General features: G+C 39.7%; 1 protein-coding gene and 1 long non-coding RNA gene across 2 annotated transcripts; both read right to left on the reverse strand.

Moving 5' to 3' along the window:
* Nucleotides 1-1,478: 1,478 nt before the first annotated feature.
* Nucleotides 1,479-3,214, reverse strand: LOC133784169 (uncharacterized). The gene is made up of 2 exons (XM_062223639.1): nucleotides 2,779-3,214; nucleotides 1,479-2,045 (listed from the first exon to the last, which is right to left on the reverse strand). The coding sequence occupies exons 1-2, from the start codon at nucleotides 2,989-2,991 to the stop codon at nucleotides 1,896-1,898; spliced, it is 363 nt and encodes a 120-aa protein (XP_062079623.1). The 5' UTR covers nucleotides 2,992-3,214; the 3' UTR covers nucleotides 1,479-1,895.
* A 15,473-nt stretch (nucleotides 3,215-18,687) lies between these two features.
* LOC133784170 (uncharacterized) lies at nucleotides 18,688-20,191 on the reverse strand. The gene is made up of 3 exons (XR_009871176.1): nucleotides 19,905-20,191; nucleotides 19,035-19,117; nucleotides 18,688-18,870 (listed from the first exon to the last, which is right to left on the reverse strand). It is a non-coding gene; the product is annotated as an uncharacterized LOC133784170 (long non-coding RNA).

Below are 20,191 nucleotides of genomic sequence, written 5' to 3' on the forward strand. Positions count from 1 at the left end.
TTTCAGCCATTGATCATACATTATTTTATAAGACTCTTTCAATGACTCCTCATCTAAGTCAGAATCATCAAAATCACTGTCAGAATTCCCATTATTCTGAACAGAATTATTAAGGCATAACACATCCTTGTAATCGACTGAAGAGAAAACAATACCTTTATGAACAGAGGTTAAGGCAACACTATTTTCCTCCTCATCACTTTGTTCAAAGTCTTGATCACTCCATGTGGCTGTCATGGCTTTCTTTTTCTTTAAGGTATTTGCACACTCAGATTGAATGTGTCTAAATCCTTCACATTCCCTGCATTGAATACCTTTTTTATTAGCTCAAAGGGTTTAGAAAAATTACCTTTTGGGTTTTTGGATATGGCCTTTTTATTTCCCAATTTCTTTATGTATTTTTGGAAATTTTTTGTCAACAGAGCCATCTCATCATTCGAACTTTCCTTCTTTTCTTTAGAAGATTTCAAGGCAATGGATTTTTCCTTGATTTCCTCAGTCTTACCTTTTTGTCTAATTTGTTGGTTTAGTTCAAAAGTTCGAAATGAACCCATCAGTTCCTCTACTTTTATTTTGTCCAGATCTTTTGCTTCTTCAATTGCAGTTAGCTTTGTCTGAAACCTGTCAGGGAGAACTCTAACAATTTTTTGAACCAAAACATTCTCTTCAAGTTTTTCACCAAGAGCAAAATATTCGTTAGCAATATCTGACAATTTCTCATAAAATTCAGTGAGGGTTTCATTTTCATTCATTTTCAAATTTTCAAATTTTGTTGTGAGCATAACAAGCCTAGAAAGCTTGACATCAGCAGTTCCTTCAAATTGAGTTTGAAGAATTTGCCAAGCATCTTTGGCCGAAACACATGAAGAAATCAATTTAATATAACATTCACCAATACCATTAAAAATAGCATGTAATGCTTTATTTTTGTAACTGGACAGTTTATCTTCAGCATCAGTCCATTCAAGTTCAGATTTTACCTTAGTTATATCATCGCTTTCTGCTGGAGGAGTCTAACCACTTAAAACAGCTCTCCAAGCCTTTTCATCTTGAGATTTGATGAAGGCTCTCATTCTAACTTTCCAATATGGATAGTTCGAATCGTTGAGTAAAGGGGGGGCGAGTTATGGAACCTACTTCTGTGAAAAAAGCATTGCAAGAACAAGAACAACAAACAGAATAAACCAAGATCACACTCAGAAATGAGTGACCTACTCTGATACCAATTGAAATTATGTTTTAGTAATTACCAAATTAATTAAACCAAGTGAATTAATTAAAGTGTGGAATGGTAATTAACTATTTACACAGAATACAGTTCTGTCAGGACAAAAATCAAACTTGTCACAACAGGAACTGAACACAATAAAAAGACAGTGCAAAACAATAAAGAACACAGCGAATTTTTACAAGGTTCAGAAACCCTTTTGGATAACCTACTCCTTGGGGCCACACCCATAGAATAAAACCAATTAATAAAGAATTACAAGTACAAAACATTGACATAAACAAAACAAGACTCCCTCTTGAGATTTGCCGCAACTTGTTGTACTTCTCTTCACTAATCTGATCTTGATTGAAACGCTCAACCACTTGAACTCCCTTCAATGGCCAGTGAGTGCTTGCATCCTCCTGACGCAAGGCTTGTAAAAATCTTCTCCCGAAGACTACAAACGTTGTGTTCAAATTACAATGTGTATTCACTCATGAACATGGTATAAACTCACCACTAAAAACTAAACACACATAATTCTACAAGATCACATGAATACTTATGATCTTGAATACAAAGAGAAACTCTCATAAATATTACAATAAAGCTCACAAATAATGCACCAAAGAGTTCGCTTTTCTCACTGCCTTTACAGCCCTATTTATAGAGTCATTTTTCGTGCTCACAAAGGCTGAGAAAGAATTCTTCTAATAAAGGCAAGAATCATAGAATTTATTCTTGATTGTCGAAGAGTTGCCTTATTTAGAAGATGCTGGTCCAACAGATGCAATATTGGTGGGGACAACTCAGACCTATGTCGGATCAAAACAAGCTAAAAAAGGAAACAACAATTAATGACATTAAGAACCAGTTTCCTGATTGCAATCCTTGAGCTGCACGAAAATATATAAACAAATAATCCAAAAACAACTTTGGGTAAGTACCGAATATTTACAATATATTTTTTCCCTTTATAAACAAAATGAGACAATATAGGCTAAATAAGGAAGCATATTATTGTCCAAAATACACAAAAAGGGAAAGAGGATTTCCGAAAATTGTAATAAAGGAAACCAAACAATTTCGAAAATTATAATAAAGGAAAACAAATATTTCCGAAAATTATAATAAAGAGAAACAACTAAATCAACCAATTTATGTTTTAAGAAAAAGATATTTCTATAAAAATGTCAATTATAAGATTTACAGGGCACACTACAACTCAAAAACAAACATAATCAATTACTGCACTGGAGCAAGAACATGGTACTACAGACCCATCATAACAAATTCTCGACCTCATGACAACTTGAAACATAGAAAATACCATAGTGCTACCCAGACAAAAATTTAATCTCAAATAATGCACAAGCAAGCTCAAATAATCAAAACTGAGGTCATACCACAAATTGAAAATATTAGAAAGTTTAGCAAGCAGAGATTAACAAACATGAGCAGGCCATTTTTCGGAAACCACAGAAACTAATCCCACGTATATGTAGACCAACAAAGCATAGGGACAATCTCTTGAAAACTAAATCAAATAATGTAAAGAAAGAATGGACCTTGAGAGGCAATTTCCAGCCTAGAACATCAACCAAAGAAGAAGAACTCGCCACTGTTCCATTAACTCTGGTAGGAAACATGGTAATCCGGCGAGACAGAGCAAGCTCGACCAACCTAGAGAAGAAAAATACCGCAAAGATGGAGACCTTAAGAACATGCACCCATGCGTCTCCCTTTCTGAAGTAGTTGAGATTGAGATCCAGATTCCTCATAGAAGATGACCACTCTTCAAGATCCAGCTCCCTCAGCGAGATGGATCAAAGCACCTTGGCTGAAAAATCACCTTGCCATGATTGAAGACGACAGGTTGTTTCTTGTCGTATGTTGAACAGAAAGAATTTGCTGCTTTTTTTAATTTTATTTTTATTTTTCCTAAATACAATTCTATCTCCAAATGATTAAATAAGCTATTTTAGTTTGTCAAGAAGCTATACCAAACGGGGTATCATTTGAATTCTTGAAGACAAAGAAAGTAGAGAACATCAATCTTGAAAATATGGCTCATCAGGATAAGTTAAAAACCTATTTTGGCAACATTTGAACGACAATTTTTGAGTAAAAAATAAATTGTCTCAAAGATAGATTTTAGGACTTAACAAATTTCACTTTTCATACCACTTTAATCAACTCAAAAAGTCCAATTAATTGCTGGAAAATTAGAAGTTTAATACTTTATTAATCATTAAAATTATTACTTTGAATTTGAAGTCCAATTATAATAATTAGTATAATTCCTCAAATACCCTATTTCAATCATACTACTTTGCTACTGTGACTTTGACAATAGGAAGATTCAATTTTGATACGAATGCTTTAGAGTGTTGACAAATGGTGCAATTAATTTAGATCATAAATTTTATAAGGGTATAAAGAATACTTGATTAGAAAAAATTAATTAAATATTTATCCATATGTAAAATTATTAAAATATACATTTATAAATTTTATTTCCATTTATAAAATTTTACCTTTGTACACCACACTTATCTAAATTTTAATATAATTAAAAAATTAAACAAAATTATTTAAAATTAAGCATCTTCAAATCGTTGAAATTATTCTTATCAATATAATATAATCTTTCTTTTTTTTCTCTACTAACCTTTTTATTTTGACAATACTTTATGTGCATCTTTCATATATATATATATATATTACCATCATATATATGTATAATGCATACTGTGAATGAAAGATTCAAGTTGAATAAAACATCTTCTTCTTTTTTCCTTTTGTATAAATATGTCTATATACTAAATGAGTATATATTGTATTGGCATGCACTCATTTAAAAAAAATGATTTCTTCTTTAATTGACCAAGATGGAAGAGGCAAAGACTACTCTTTTTATTTATTTATTTATTTTTATTTTTGGGGTAATGGTTATAAAATGGTAATTTTCTAATTCATGGGGTGTATAATTTTTTTTGGGACACTTTCTTTAATACATTTATAAGAGAATTTTATTTCATTTTATGGTAATTAAAAGTCTATTTCATAAATATATAACTTAAAGATTTTTTTCCAAAATTACGGTTTGCACTAGACAATTCATAAGAGAAAACTACAATGTCAAGCTACAAAAAATCTCAATAGTTTGCCACCATTCATTAAACAATATACATGTAAATTCTCTCTTTCTCTCCATTAATTAAGAAACTTCGCGACCTACTGATCATCTCATGTTATATAGCTTCTGATTAGAAAGAGATCTTATCATCATGTATACATATATATATATACATATATATTTAGGGGAATTCTCTTATAGGGGCTTCACTTTAAGCCCTACCGGTAGGGCTCTCAGTGTTTACAACCCGTGAACAGTTTTCGGCGCGATTTTTTTATGACCGTGTATATTGTAGCTATTTAGAGCATCCTGCAAATTTTCAGAAAATTCCGAATAGTTTACGGTACCGAAAACTAGGTTCAAACATGTTGTTGCACGCATGACTAATTTTTTTTATGCGCGCGGAAAACAACATGTTTGAACCTAGTTTTCGGTACTGTAAACTATTCGGAATTTTCTGAAAATTTGCAGGATGCTCTAAATAGCTACAATATACACGGTCATAAAAAAAACGTCGCGCTAAAAACTGTTCACGGGTCGAGAAACACTGAAAGCCCTACCGGTAGGGCTTAAAGTGAAGCCCCTATAGAAGAATTGTCCTATATATTTATATGATTCTCATATGGTTTTTGGTATTGTGTGCTACAACTACTTGCATCATTCCAGTTTTATTTGACATTAGCCTCCAAATATAAACTTAAATTTATACAAACAACATTTTGTTGTAATTTAGTATATCTTGAATATTATTTCATCTAGTTAGCTAAAATATTAAAAATATAAAACCATAAAATAATAAACAGTTGCTAATATTATTTTAAGTTGCTTTAGTTGCAAATGAGATTTTTTATGTTGCTTTAGTTTTATATTATGTTGCTAAAAAATTTGTATATGAGTTTTTTTTTTTAGTTGTTTTAGGTATAAAGATGATTAATTTGTAAAATAAGTTTGTTGTAGTTGCTTAACATGCTGAAATTTGCATGTGAGCCTTTTTAGGATGCTATTGTATGCGACCTATGTGGCGACATATGCAACTTCTACAACATTTGTTGCAACCTCTTTTGTAAATTATGCAACATTTGGAACATCATGTGAAATATTTGCAACTTTTGTTGCAACATCTGCAACCATAATTTATAAATGAGATTTTTTTAAGTTGCGTTAGTTGCATAGCATGTATAACATGCATTAATTTTTAAGTTGCGTTAGTTGCATAGCATGTATAACATGCATTAATTTTTAAGTTGCATTTGAGGTTGCATTGGGTTGCATATGACTTGCATTTCACACATGAATTGCATTTAAGGTTGTCGCAGGTTGCATGAGTTGTATTTGACCCATGAATTGTGTTGCATTGAGCTTGCATTTGACACATGAAATATTAGGTTGATTTTTGGGATTCTTTTTCTTTATTATTTTATCATGTTTAAATTTGTTTGGCTATTGCTTAGGGTTGCATGAGGCGAAATTAGTATATAAGTGTTTAAGTTTCCATGGGTTGCATGGGCTTGCATTTGAGATTGCAGTGTGTTACTTTAGGTTGCTCTGTTCAATTCTAAGTACTACAATAGGACCATAATGGATCACACAAAGTGGTAGAATTCTTCAATCTGAAGCAAAGGACTAAGCGTGCAAGATTATGTCCCAAAGTTTGATCAGTTAGCAAGATTCGCCCCAGATCTAGTCTGAAAATTTCTGAAGGGTTTGAGGGGAGGCATAACACAGTTTGTGGATACCGGGAAGACGAGCCCGGAGACCTATGAGGAAGCCGTAGAAAGGGCTATTCACCAAGAATCAAGGTTGTTTCAAGAGAAGAAGGAAACCTAAAGAGCTGAGGAATGATTTTATAATCCTAATAACCGAGGGAAATTCCAAGCCAACGGGAATGGGCTCGGTTGACGGTTCACTCCCACGTTCCATCAGAACTCAGGGAGATCCAAACTCAAGGTTCTCGAATGAGGGAAACAACAAAAGGAGGGCAGGACCGCCAAATAGAGGCTCAAACTTCAACAACCATCCTAGGTAAGATTTTGAATCATGGTTGATGTGCAACAGATGTAACCAACGTCATCAAGGCGAGTGCAAGTTGCGAGCTTGTTATACGTGCAGTAAAAATAGACACTACTCAAGAAAATGCCCGAATGTTATTGGTAAGAAAGGCGGGAATTGACAATAGAAACAAATAGGAGCCCCACCACGTGTATTTTCTCTTACCCAAGGTGACAAAGGAGTTAGACCATCAGAAATGGTGTCAGGTCCGATTCCTATCGCCCAAACCTCAGCATATGCATTGATGGATACTGGTGCATCTCATTCTTTTATAGTTGCTTCCTTTGTTGGGAAAATTGATGGAATGCCTGAGCTAATGTCTAATGTTTGTGGGGTATCCTTACCGTCGGGAGAAGACATAGTGGTACGGTCATGGGTTAGAGCTGTACCAGTCAGGAAAGGCAGAAAGTTAGAAAAGCTAACAGCCGATAGAGCAGAGAGAGCTTCCAACCTTCAAATCAGTAGTCTGGGTAGAAGGCCGCGAACTTGATAATTCCATTTTAGTGTTGTTTTAGGATGTGTTTTTGTGGTAATCTTAGTAATTATGGTTGTTTTGTGCAAGATTACGCTTGTTTTTGTCTTTGTTGTAGGTCGGTGCGTTGAATCATGAGACAAATGTGAAAAGAAGAGGAAACGGTGAAAAAATGAGCTTTTAGTGGTTGCTTGACTTAAAATGGCACTAAGGACAAGTTATAATACGTTTTTGATGAAGGAAGGATGTTGAAAGGCTTATATTTGAAAATAATAGAATTAGAATCGCGGCATGGGCTTAAGGTTCGCGACTCTAGCCAAGTGAGAAGCTGAAGTTTGCTGAAGGGAATTAGAGTCGTGACTTGCTCTTATAAGTCGCGGCGCTAGTTGAAGTCAGAGGCAAACCTAGGTGGTGCATCAACACATGGGCCGCGACCTGGGTTTATAGGGTCGCGGTGCTTGAAGACAGAATCAGACTTTGAAAGGCCTTAAAAAATAACACGGGCCGCAAACTAGGAAAGGAAAAGTTGCGGCCCGCCTATGAATAAAAGGAATTCGTGGTTGTCTTTAGTATAAATTCAGACTTTATGTTTTAATTAGGGTTAGGTCAGATTTTAATTACAAGTTTAGAGATTAAATTTGATTCTGAGATTAGTTTTTCTGCACTTTCATATTTTTTATTTCTTCTTCAAGTATTTGAATTTTATGTTTATGAATAATTATTTTGTTGTTTTAATCATGTCTGATATGAACTAATCACTTCTATCTAGGGTTTAATGTAGTCACTTGGATTTCTATTTAAAATTATTATGATATTCTATTGATTCTTCTTCTTTATTCAAATCTATATAATGTTTGCTTAATGCTAGTAAATACCTGATCAATATTTGCTTGATTTATGATTTTGATTCAAAATTCGAAATATGAGAATTGAATATGCTATCTTTATGTAGACATAGGTTACATATTGGACGAAAGTACCTGTATGGCTTGTGTAGTAATTAGGTTTATATACTTAATGTCTGCTATATGTTTAAGTTTATCACAGAGATGTAGAAAACTTGCATATAGGTTGAGATCTTAGATCTTGAAAAAGAATAGGAATCATTTTTTATTAACCTGCTATTAGAATAAGAAGAAAGAAATTTATTAATAAAATTAATATAATGAAAATTTGATGAAGTTAACACCTTGGTTTTTAATTATTGAATCAATCTTTATACTTGCAAAGTTTATTTGAATTTTTAAGTCTTAGTTTAAAACTCACTCTATTTTCGACAGCCAAATAGAATTTAAAAGTGTTATCCAAAAAATTGGCATTGATGACGTGGCAAGTGATCCCTAAACACGTGGCTGACATCTGGAGGAACTCTGCTAGTGTATCGACCAGAAGGTACATTATAAGCAGGAGGCGGCCCAGTCTCACCTACGACCAGTTTGGTCGATGGTTCCACATACAACATAATGTTACAATAAAGATCTTTGTAAATCCCGAAATTAACTCACACAATCTCCTGAGTATCCGATTATTCAGGAGAGAATATCTGTAACAATCTTGTGTAATCCCCCTGAGCCTATAAATAGAGAAAGATAGCTCAAGGAAGGGACTTTTGGCTTTCGAATTACTTAAGACTGGTGTAATTCTATTTGAAATATTGTATTGTTCTTCAGAGGTTGGTGAAACTCATTGAACCCTTGTTCTTTGATCACTCCTTTGATTCTTATATCAATAACAATCTAAGTGGACGTAGGTCATTACCAGATCCTGGGGCCGAACCACTATAAAATATCGTGTTCTTATTACTTTTTGTCATTCGGTTATTTTCAACGCATTCATTCACATCAAGCATATTCTTACTCCGTGTTAGTTGACCAAAATTTGGGTCAACATTCTGGTGCTTTCATTGAGAGCTTGATTTATCATTGTTGAGAAAATCGATGGCGAAAACTACAAGGAAAACTGGATAGGCAGTCGCCGCTGCACCGTCAAACCTGCCACCTCCTCCTCCTCCTGCAAGCGTGGCTGAGGATGAGCCACATTTAGATTTTGAGGAGGAAGAAATGGATGATGCGACGCTGAAAAGTACTCCGGGAGCGCTGCAAGAAGAGCTGGCTAATCTGAGAGCCAGTCAAGAGACAGCTGCCGAGGTTATGGCACGACAGCAGCAGGAGATTGAATGGCAGCGCGCGGAGTTAAGCGAAAGGCAGGCGGAGATGGACCGCCGCCAAAGCAAAGCCATGGCAGCCCTCGAGGCAGCCTTGCAACTGGCTAGGAATCAGGCCGCACCTGTTTCATAGGTGACCAACCTGTCAATGGGCCACCCTAGAGGGGTCCTAATCCTAGCCCACCAATCCAGCCCTCGAGTCCGCAAAGGCCCGAGCAGCCACAGGTGCCCCATGACGATGTCCCGATGGACCCTGAGGCACAGCCTCCATCCCAGGCTGGTCGCGGCAATCCCCCGCAACAGAGGCAGAATAGGGCCAAGCATCAGCCTCGTAGTCCTAGACACCGTAGAGGCGATGAGCCAAACCTACCGAACAGAGGTCAGTATCCTCCTGGTAACAGGAGGAACTCAGAGTTAGGCTCTGCGGTCCGGGGTCCCCCACGACATAATAATGCCCGGGGACATAATGACCAGCGCAGGCCACCCTCTAACGCTCGGGACGTTTTAGCCAGGGATGGAAATCGAGGGAACAGTCGGTCCCACAATAGACAATCGAGGTTCAGAGATGGCCATGGATATAATGAGGCCGAATCAGGCAAGGGAAACGCTGGCCGAAGGAATGAAGAAAGAGGTAGAGGCGGGAGCCAGGTACCTCAAGATGACCAACCCAATAGATGGGATGCTGGGGGGCAGCCTGATACGAACCACACCAACGATTGTGGTGAAACCCGACACCAAATATGGCAGCCACCAAGAACACACGAAATTGGAATGAAGAACCGCGACCCAATGCTTAGCCAAGCACGAACCTTGGTATGAGGAAGACGCCACAAACGGGGATGGGAATCCGTTTGATAAGTCAGGTTGAACGCCACAAGGAACCCCTTGATAAGTTCTAATAGTTTCTTCAAGAACTCAAGAAGAAAAAACTCACAAATTTCATTTCATCATAATCTGCCTTTCCCAAACGTTTACAAGGCCTAATATAGCCGAAAATTACATCAAAGACAAGCCCCTTTGTCTTCCTAATGAAAAACCGAAAATTACATCAAGACAAGCCTCTTTGTCTTCCTAATGAAAACTGAAAATTACATCAAAGACAAGCCCCTTTGTCTTCCTAATGAAAACCGAAAATTACATAAAAAGAAAAAGACTATTGGACTCACACAAGTCAAGTGTTTGACTTTTCACAAAATAAACAAAGACTAAATAAAAAAACGTGATTAAAATAAAAAATACAAGATGACAAAATGTAATAAGACTCATCAATCTCCTAAACTAAGTCTACTTTGATGAGTAGGACAAGTCTTTGTTCTCCTTCAGTGTTGACCACGGTCTCCTCTTGTTTTAGGACTCTGTGGACTAGGCTGTTAAGTTCTTCTTTGAATCTCTTGGCTCGTGCCCTCATCACTGGACCAACTGGAACTTGACTTGGATCTTTAATCTCGGTGTCCTCATCACAGCCCAGGCAAAATAATGTCTTCAATCGGCTCGAGGGTAGCGGGCAGCGGAGAAGAGACGAGGATTTGCGAGACATACTCAACGATCGCCTCGAGCGGCATGGCGAGAACGTCCCCCCAGCAACAGAGGCTACAGCAATTCCTGCCGCTGTACAGGCCCAGATAGATGCCCTCAACCAGGCAGTACAACAGCTGGTCGGAGGAAGGACATCTTATATCGACCATGATAGGAGGAAAGGCACTCCTTTCGTACAGAGGATAGCTAATGCAGAAACTCCAAGCCAATTCAAAATGCCTACACTTCCAAACTTTGACGGGTACGGAGACCTCATGTCTCATGTCAATAAGTTTGAAATACAAATGGACATTCAGAAAGTGTCCAAAGACGCTCGGTGCAGGATCTTCCCTGCAACACTTTCTGAGGCCGCGCAAGAGTGGTTTTTTAAGTTCCCTCCTGCAAGCATAGTTTCCTGGGAAATGTTCGCAAGGGAGTTTTACGGACAGTTCTATGCAGGACGTGAGCATCCGACCGAAGCAAACCAGCTGGTTGAAATTCGCCAGCAGGATGGAGAATCAGTGAAGGACTACATCCAGCGCTTTATGCGAGCAGCAGCTGGAGCAAAAACGGTGAGGGACGAAGGAAAAATGATGGCCTTAACTGCAGCGATTAGGCGTCGCTCCCCCCTCTAGAAAAGCCTCCGAAAGGAAGGAGTGAGAACTACCCAGGAATTCTTGGATCGGGCTGATCGTTACATAAATCTCGAAGATGCCATTGCCGACGATGGAAAGCCTTCCGGCAAAGATAAGAAAGCAGCCGAGCCCGCCAAAGCCGCCAATGGGTCCAAACCTAACGGCAACAGCAAAGGCAACGGGAACGGCAACGGCAATGGCAAGAATGGTGGAAAACGGCCGTATAGCGAGCCTTCCACCTCCGACGATAAACGAGCAAAGGGTAACCGTTATGAACCTCAGTTCACTAACTACACTGCCCTCGTTCAGTCTTGGGGAGAGGTTTATCAGGTCACAAGTTCCAGTGTGCCTTATAAAAAACCTGGCCCCATTCGAAAGGATATTTCGAAGAGAGACACTACCAAGTTCTGTCGTTACCATAACGACTACGGACATGACACTAACGAATGCAACCAGCTGAAGGATGAAATCGAGTTCCTTATTAGGCAAGGACACTTGAGAAGATACGTACGGGCCTCAGGAAATTCCCAACGAGAAGCTCCGGGTAGCAACGAGCAGGCTCCCACGCGCCAACGCTCACCACCCTTACAGCCTGCCCCTGTGACTGGCACATTATTGACCATTTGTGGAGGCCCGCACCTCGCGAGAAATAGCGGAAAGGCCAGGGAACGATATGCTCGCACCCTGCGCCACGACCAGGACATCGAGATGATGACTGTTGAGGACCGTGCACCAAAAAAGGCTCGGTTAGACGAAGGCGAAATAACCTTATCTGATGGCGATGCCCAACACGTCCGGTTCCCACATTTCGATCTGCTGGTCGTGGATATCCAAATGGCCAACATGATGGTAAAAAGAGTGCTGGTCGATACAGGAAGTTCAGTGAATATCCTGTATAAGTCTTCGCTGGAACGCATGAAGCTGTCCGTTAAGGACCTGAAGCCCTGCAACCAAACGATATACCGCTTCTCTGGAGAAGGACTCGCCCCCGCCGGATTGATCAGACTACCGGTGACGACAGGTACAGCGCCTGCTACCAGAACATTACTCGCTACTTTTTAAGTATTCGATTGTCCTTCGGCGTACAATGCCGTCATTGGAAGGCCTATACTGGTTGATCTACGGGCCGTCATCTCTATGTGGGACTTGGACATGAAGTTCCCGATGGACGCAGGGGTAGGACGCGTGTTGGGGAACCAAAGGGAAGCCAGAGAATGCTACAACGCCTCAATCACGAAGGCGAAAAAAGGAACGCCGAAGAGCACTACCTCGGATAGGTTGCAGATGGCAGTTGATACACCAGCCCAATCCGGTGATGGAGTCACCAAATAGGGTGTTGCCCAAAGTGAGGATAGAGATCTAGATCCTCGCTTTGGGGATTTTGAAGAAAACGTTGGACCCGTCGAGGACCTGGAGGAGGTCCAACTCGACGAAAAAGACCCGACCAGAGTAGTAAAGGTCGGGAAAAACCTAGAGCCCACCACGAAGCACGCACTGGTGAAATTTTTGCGGAAGAACCAGGATGTTTTTGCCTGGTCGCACAAAGACATGGCTGGGATAGATCCTGTAGTTATCAGCCATGTCCTGAATATAGACAAGACTTTTCCACCCGTGCAACAAAAGAGAAGGCTGCTCGATAAGGATAGATCGAGAGCCTTAAAGGAAGAAGTTGAAATATTAAAGGAGAATGGGTTCATCAGGGTGGCATTTTATCCATCGTGGGTCTCCAATCTGGTGCTGGTTCCCGAGCCTAACGGCAAATGGCGAACCTACGTGGATTTTACAGACCTCAATAAAGCTTGCCCGAAAGATTGCTTCCCACTCCCAAGAATCGACCAGCTGGTCGATGCGACTGCAGGGCACGAGATCCTCTCGTTCATGGATGCATATTCGGGCTACAATCAGATTAGTATGCATCCCCCCGACGAGGATCACACCAGCTTTTGGACCGATACGGGCTTATACTGTTATAAAGTAATGCCCTTCGGACTGAAAAACGCAGGTGCGACTTACCAATGGCTAGTCAACCACATGTTTAAAGAGCTGATCGGAGTAAACATGGAGGTATACGTGGACGACATGCTGGTAAAGTCTAAAAAGGCAGGACATGTAAAGGATTTACAAGAGTGCTTCGATGTATTGAGCAAATACCAAATGAAGTTAAATCCCCTCAAGTACTCCTTCGGAGTCAGATCAGGGAATTTTTTGGGGTTCATTGTAAATTCAAGGGGAATCAAGGCCAACCCCGACAAGATAAAATCCTTGATCGACATGAAGTCGCCAGAAAGGATCAAGGATGTACAAAGTTTAACCGGGAGAATCGCAGCCCTAAGTAGATTTATTTCAAAATCGGCAGACAAGTGCGTCCCTTTTTTCAATCTACTTAGGGGAAATAAGAAGTTTGAATGGACAGGAGACTACGAGCAAGCATTCCAGGCCTTGAAAGCTCATATGGCACAACCTCCCATCTTATCAAAGCCAATAGAAGGAGAAACTTTGTCTATTTACCTGGCGATTACAGAAGTTGCTGCGAGCGCGGTTCTAGTACGAGAAGAAGAAGGCGTACAGAAAGCGGTCTACTATGTAAGCAAAAGGCTGATCGGAGCAGAACTGAGATATCCACCAATCGAGAGGTTAGCATATTGCTTAATCCTAGCCTCTAGGAAGCTGCGCCCTTACTTCCAGGCCCATCCTATCACAGTTTTAACTGACCAGCCCCTACGGCAAGTCCTCCAAAAACCAGAGGCGGCTGGGCGATTATTAAAATGGGCAGTCGAACTAGGGCAGTTCGATATAACTTATTCACCGCAAGCGGCAGTAAAGGGACAAGTATTGGCTGATTTTATTGCAGAGTTCACAGAACTTCCAGACAGCGAGAAATACGAATCACCTAGTGCGCCTGAGCCTCAAGAGAAAGCTCCTTCGTGGAAGTTATTCACGGATGGGTCATCCAACGAATCCCACGCAGGAGCGGGAGTGATATTGATAACACCTGAAGGGCATCGATTTCACTGCACCATCAGGTTCAACTTCACCGCGTCAAATAATGAAGCTGAATACGAAGCGCTCCTCGCTGGATTGAGAATGGCGAAAGATGTGAGCATAAAAGCGCTTGATATTTACAGTGACTCACTGCTGGTCATGAACCAGGTTCTAGGAGAATATCAAGCGCGAGGCTTAAAAATGGTGGCCTACTTGAATAAAACAAAGGACCTGCTAGCCCAGTTCACAGAGTACACCCTCCAGCAAATACCGCGGGATCAGAATTAAAACGCATACGCCTTAGTTAAACTTGCGAGCGCAAAAGATGCTGACCCTTTGAACATTGTGCCAGTGGAAAGACTGGGTAAGCCAAGCATACAAGCTGTTGAGACCAATATGGAGATTCGAATGGAGGATACATGGATGGCACCTTACTTGGAGTATCTGACAAACGGTGTGCTACCGGCAGATAGAAACAAAGCCAGAACTCTACAAAGGCGAGCCGCTAGGTACATACTGGTCGATGGTGTTATGTACCAAAGAGGATATTCAATGACACTACTCAGATGCGTTACACCAGAAAAAGCTAAGGAACTCATGAAAGAGGTGCATGAAGGCTTCTGCAGGGATCATGCTGAGGGGCAGAGTTTGGCAAAGGAGATTCTAAGGCAAGGTTACTTCTGGCCAACTATGAACGAGGATTCGATGGAGTTTGTACAAAGATGCGATAAATGTCAAAGGTTTTCCAAGATTCCACGAGCAGCTCCAAATGAGTTGAAACAAATGCAAAGTCTGTGGCCTTTTGCGGTATGGGGAATAGATTTGATTGGGTCCCTACCAACAGGAAAAGGCGGAGTAAAGTACGCAGTCGTGGCAGTTGATTACTTCACTAAATGGGCCGAAGCTGAACCACTCGCCACCATAACGACCAAGAAAGTTCTTGAGTTTGTCATCAAGAACATTGTTTGCCGCTATGGCTTGCCCAGGAAGATCGTTTCAGACAATGGAACCCAATTTGACAGCGACTTATTCACCGACTTCTGCGAAAGGCATGGAATTATTAAAAGATTTTCTTCAGTTGCGCATCCCCAAGAAAACGGGCAGGTCGAAGCCATAAATAAAACTCTTAAAGATACCCTGAAGAAGAGGCTTGAAGATGCTAAAGGAGCATGCCGGAGCAGCTGCCTGAAGTCCTCTGGTCGTATAGAACATCTCACCGAACAGCGACAGGACATACCCCATTTTCCCTAGCTTACGGATATGAGGCTATGTTACCTGTCGAGTTAGATCCCCCCTCACATCGATGTATAACATACGACCAAGACCAGAACAGCCAACTAATGATGGAGTCCCTAGACTCAATTGACGAGATACGAGAGAATGTCCAGCTCCGAGTTGCTGCGTACTAGCAAAAAGTCGCCCGATACTTTAACTCCAAAGTTAAAGAAAGGAAATTCAACATCAGTGACTTGGTGCTACGACGAGTTTTCTTAAATACCCGCGACCCCACTGCTGGAGTACTCGGACCTAATTGGGAAGGACCTTACCAGATTTAAGAAGTCCTTCATCCGGGCACCTACAAACTTGCACGTTTAAACGGAGATCTCGTTCCACGATATTGGAATGGAGAACACCTGCGCAAGTATTATCAGTGAACAGTCCTTTTTAAAGAACTGGCTTGTATTAAATTTTACTTTTTTACAAGTTTTGCAAGGAGGGTTAGCCATGTTGTATGGCTAATCGCTCGTATATGTAAGATTCTATTTTAGAATCACTCGTAAAGACATGTTTAGTCCATTTTTAATACGAGATTATAAGGGACTGTGCGCAGCCAGTCATTCTTGCCAACCTTTGTGAATTTATATTTACAAGTATTTGTTCATTACGTGTGTTGTTTTGCTGTATTACAAGTATTACTTTTTCACCCGAGCATAAATGTTCGAACAGGTCATGGTCAAGGCAAGTGACCAAGGACCTAAAGCTCCTCGATCACTTGGGGGGCATATAAGGCACATCGATAGCAAAGCGTACCATGAGGTATGTAAACACATGAACAAAATGAGTGAAAGCATGCTAAGGTACTTAGAGTATTTTTCAAATTTTATATTTTGTTAAATCAAGACAAAGTACTATGCTAAGTTCGATCATACGGACAAATGTTATAATAAATGAAAATGTTATAGCATCATGATGCAATCTTTTACACCACAAGCATCACTGCTTGGATGTAACTGTTCAAATAAAAAGAAAAGTTTGCTGCCCATACAGCAAATTCAAAAAATGTATTGTCTTTACATCACAACCCGTAGGTCATGTAATCAAAAGAAAGAAAAAATAATAAAAGCTCAAGAGGCATTAGGAGCAGGAGGGTCTTTATCAGCGTTCTAGTTGGCAGCATCCTCGGCAACTCCTTTTTCCTCTGCACCAGCAATGCTTGGAGAAGCAGGGATCCTTGCTCTGGCCTCCTCTTCAGCCAGTTGAGCAGTGCAGCGAGCCAACTCAACAGTCCTAACATCTTCTGAAAGATAGCCGAAGTTGGCGCCCTGATTGTTTTTCCAGAAGTTGTAAAAACACCGGAGCGTCGCGTTCTTATACCTTTCCAGATTCTTGGAGTTGTCAAGCTTCAGCTACTCCACTTGACTCTCAAGGGTGGCGATGGCCTCGTTCTTGGACTTGAGCTCCTCGCCCAGTCTCTTGCATTCTCGAAATTGGACTCGGCTGGACTCCTGATACTCCTCCTTCTGCTTCCTTATAGCTGCCTTCGAAGCTTCAGCCTCCGATAGCTTTGTCACCGCGGCATCCCTCTGCTGAACGATCGCCTCCAACTCCTTTGCATGCCTGGCCTCTGCAGCCGAAAGTTCCTCAGCCGCTTTCACCTGGTACCTCTCGATAGCCTTTGCCAGAGCCTGTTCGATGGTGGCTTGGGTGCGGGTACGAGCAGCAGTTGCAGACAGCAAAGCCTGAGGACAGAAGATAAAGTTAGAACCTGTTGCAAAGAATAAAAGACTAAGGCCACAGAGATAAGAAACACTTACGCTAGCTATTTCGTTCAGGGTCCTGTTCAAAATGTGGTCAACCCCCATACCCTCTGCCTCAACCATTGCATCCTTGACGCGGTCGTTCTTCACGATGTGTGCAAGTCGGTCTTTGGCTGCTCGTAAGGCTCGGCTCGAGAGTTTGGCCCCAAGAGTTTCTTCCCACTTGTTTTGTTCCCTGCTGGGCGCGGCCGGAGGGTTCATCGGAGCAGGAGGAGTCTCTTTCTCAGCAGGAGCTGGAGGATGAGCAGAAGTTTGCCCAGTTGGCACGTCCTTGGAAGGATCTTCTGCTTGACTCTTTTTGGCAGGTCCCTGGCTTGTTTCGCCGTTGTGTCTCCTTGACGACTTTCGCCGAAGCTGAGGAACTTCCTCTTCCTCCTCAGCCTGGTATAGGTCGAAGACGTTGGAGTGGCCATATCTGCATACAAGTAAACACATGCAAAGGGTAAGATAAAGGTAGATGAAAACTCCTTATCAAACGGAAAAGAAGGTCACAAAGTTAATACCCGAGCTACAACTACTGGTCGCTACATTATTGATTCTATTAGTCATACACTCATTATCTGGCATGAAGAAGTCTGGCCCTAGATTTGGAGTATATGTAAAGTTGCCCTCGCCGTCAAAAAAGTGACAGGGAATTGGCAAGCTATTTAAAAGCAAATTTACTATACCATTTTCATCGAAGGATTCCCCCAAGTCCACAATCGGCTCTTTGGCCTTTTGTTTCCCCTTGCCTTGGGGAGTAGAAGGCCCTTCTGCAGAAGGATTGCCCATGGGTTTCCTGATTGTAACCCTCGTCGGCCTCCTTCATGGAGGAGACGCAGGAGGTTGCTGCTCGGGAACCCCCTCGGCACTGGCATAGGCTACCACGGGTCCTCTTGTTTCATGGCGAGGAGCTAAGAGGCCAGCTAGCCTCAGACACTACAAGAAAAAACAGTATTCATAACACTTAAAAAGTGCTATCGGGGACTATTGATAGCACTTCTGAAAATGCTAACGTAGCCCATGTTATTAAAAGTCCAGTCTTTTCTATAACATTTTTTGAATGTTAAGTTCGGTGTTATCTTAAACTATTCAATAACACATTTTTAGGTGCTATAATATTCAAATAATAACATTTAGATAGAGTTTTTGATTATAAATTTGAAGTTTAATCTTGTATTTTTTTCATAACACTTTTCAACTGTTACATTTGATTATTTTGATAACATTTTTAGTTTGTTATATTATATAAACCATAACGATTTTTTACGCTTATAATATGCTTTTAAATCATAACATATAGTAATAAAATTTTAAATTTTATTTTGATAAATATACTTATATGGTTTTTTTTTAATTAAAAGATTTTCATTATTGTATTTTGATAAAAAAAAAATTCAAAATTAATCATAAAATGTAATTCTCAATAGATTGATAAACCATAAGTATTACATTAAACAATAACTAATTCAAACCATGAATGTGTCTACTTCATGAGATCTTAGTTCTAACTTAAGTTTGAAAGCATAACATAAGAAAGTTTTATAATCTTGTACAATTTTTACTTCAAAAATGAAAAATAGAAACATTACAAGATACACAAAAGTAAACCATGCGTGAAACTTGCTCCATCCTTCAATTCATCATCCTTTGTGCACTTGTCTTTGTTGTGAGTCCATTTGTTTAGCTACAACAAAATTTAAATAAGTAATGCTTCAACTTAAAGTTATAGCAAACTAAAAGAGTACATAAAAAAAGTTAATTACCTAATTATAACTTTATCAGCTGGCCATGCAATTATACTACAAGCAAAATCTGCTCTATAAAAAGATAATATTAGGGCCTTCTCACCTTAAAGAATGCAACCGTCCAACAACAGCAGACTTCTCATGCCAAAAAAATGGTGTGGGTTTAACATGCTTCTTGATGATAGACTGCATAAACATAATACCAAAAATCAACTTGACCCAAATTATATATTTGTGTTTGTGTGTGTGTGTATTATATACATGCGTTTATAATCAAAGCAAGAGAAACTAGGAGCATCAAATAAAGTAAGTTTTCTCATTGAAAAGTTTCCATCAACACTTTGTCTCAAATTAAAAGGTAGGTGTAAAAATCGGGTCATTTAAAAGTTAAAAGATGCCATTGGTGCTCAAAACCAAATGTTTGTTTTCCAATCCAATCACACAATTTAATTGATAAAGTTGAGATGCCAGGCATCATTAATGCCACACAAACAATTACTCTAGAGTCCAGACTAAAACTAACAAACAAGGTTAATAAACTGATTCATAAACACAAAAATAAATCATTGGTAATGAAAGTTACTACCACCAATTTTTTTTTTTTAACTAGGCTCTCCACCTAAAAAATTTGAACAAGAAACCATAGCAATTGCTATGTAGGTGCCCAGGAAAAATTTGAACAACAGATCTTGTTGGAGTAAATTACATGCCTCACCATTTGAGCTACCCCTCTTAAGTTACTACCACCAAATTAACTAGTTCAGATTAAAATATTTTCAAAGGTTTCCTTACCAAAATTTATTTTCATTAGTTCCAATGAGAATTGTTTGGAAGCACATGCTATAGAAGAAAGTTGTATATCCTTATCTAGTAAAATCTCAGAACTCTTTTCAAGTCCAGCATAGAATTATGTTGCATTAAACTTCCAAGATTTAGAATATTAACTGCTATAAAAAAATACAAACCATTGTACCTTATTTGGATAATGAACTCCACTTGGTGGTCTAGGAATGTGTACATGGAAGGCTGGACACTTGTAGAACACTGACCTAAATAAACAGAAACAAAGATTTATCAAATATGATAGCAAAGATTCTCATTTGTATACGTCCAGACGTGATGAGGAAGTAACATGCAACTTACAAGACTTTATTATCAGCAATCATATCCATGCCAGAAACTACTACCAATTAAACATGCATCTGCAAAAGAAAACTCTACAAACTTAGATAAACTATGCAATTAAAATTAAAATAACTA

This window comes from Humulus lupulus, chromosome 6 (genome assembly GCF_963169125.1).
Source record: "Humulus lupulus chromosome 6, drHumLupu1.1, whole genome shotgun sequence".
Classification (NCBI taxonomy): Eukaryota; Viridiplantae; Streptophyta; class Magnoliopsida; order Rosales; family Cannabaceae; genus Humulus; species Humulus lupulus.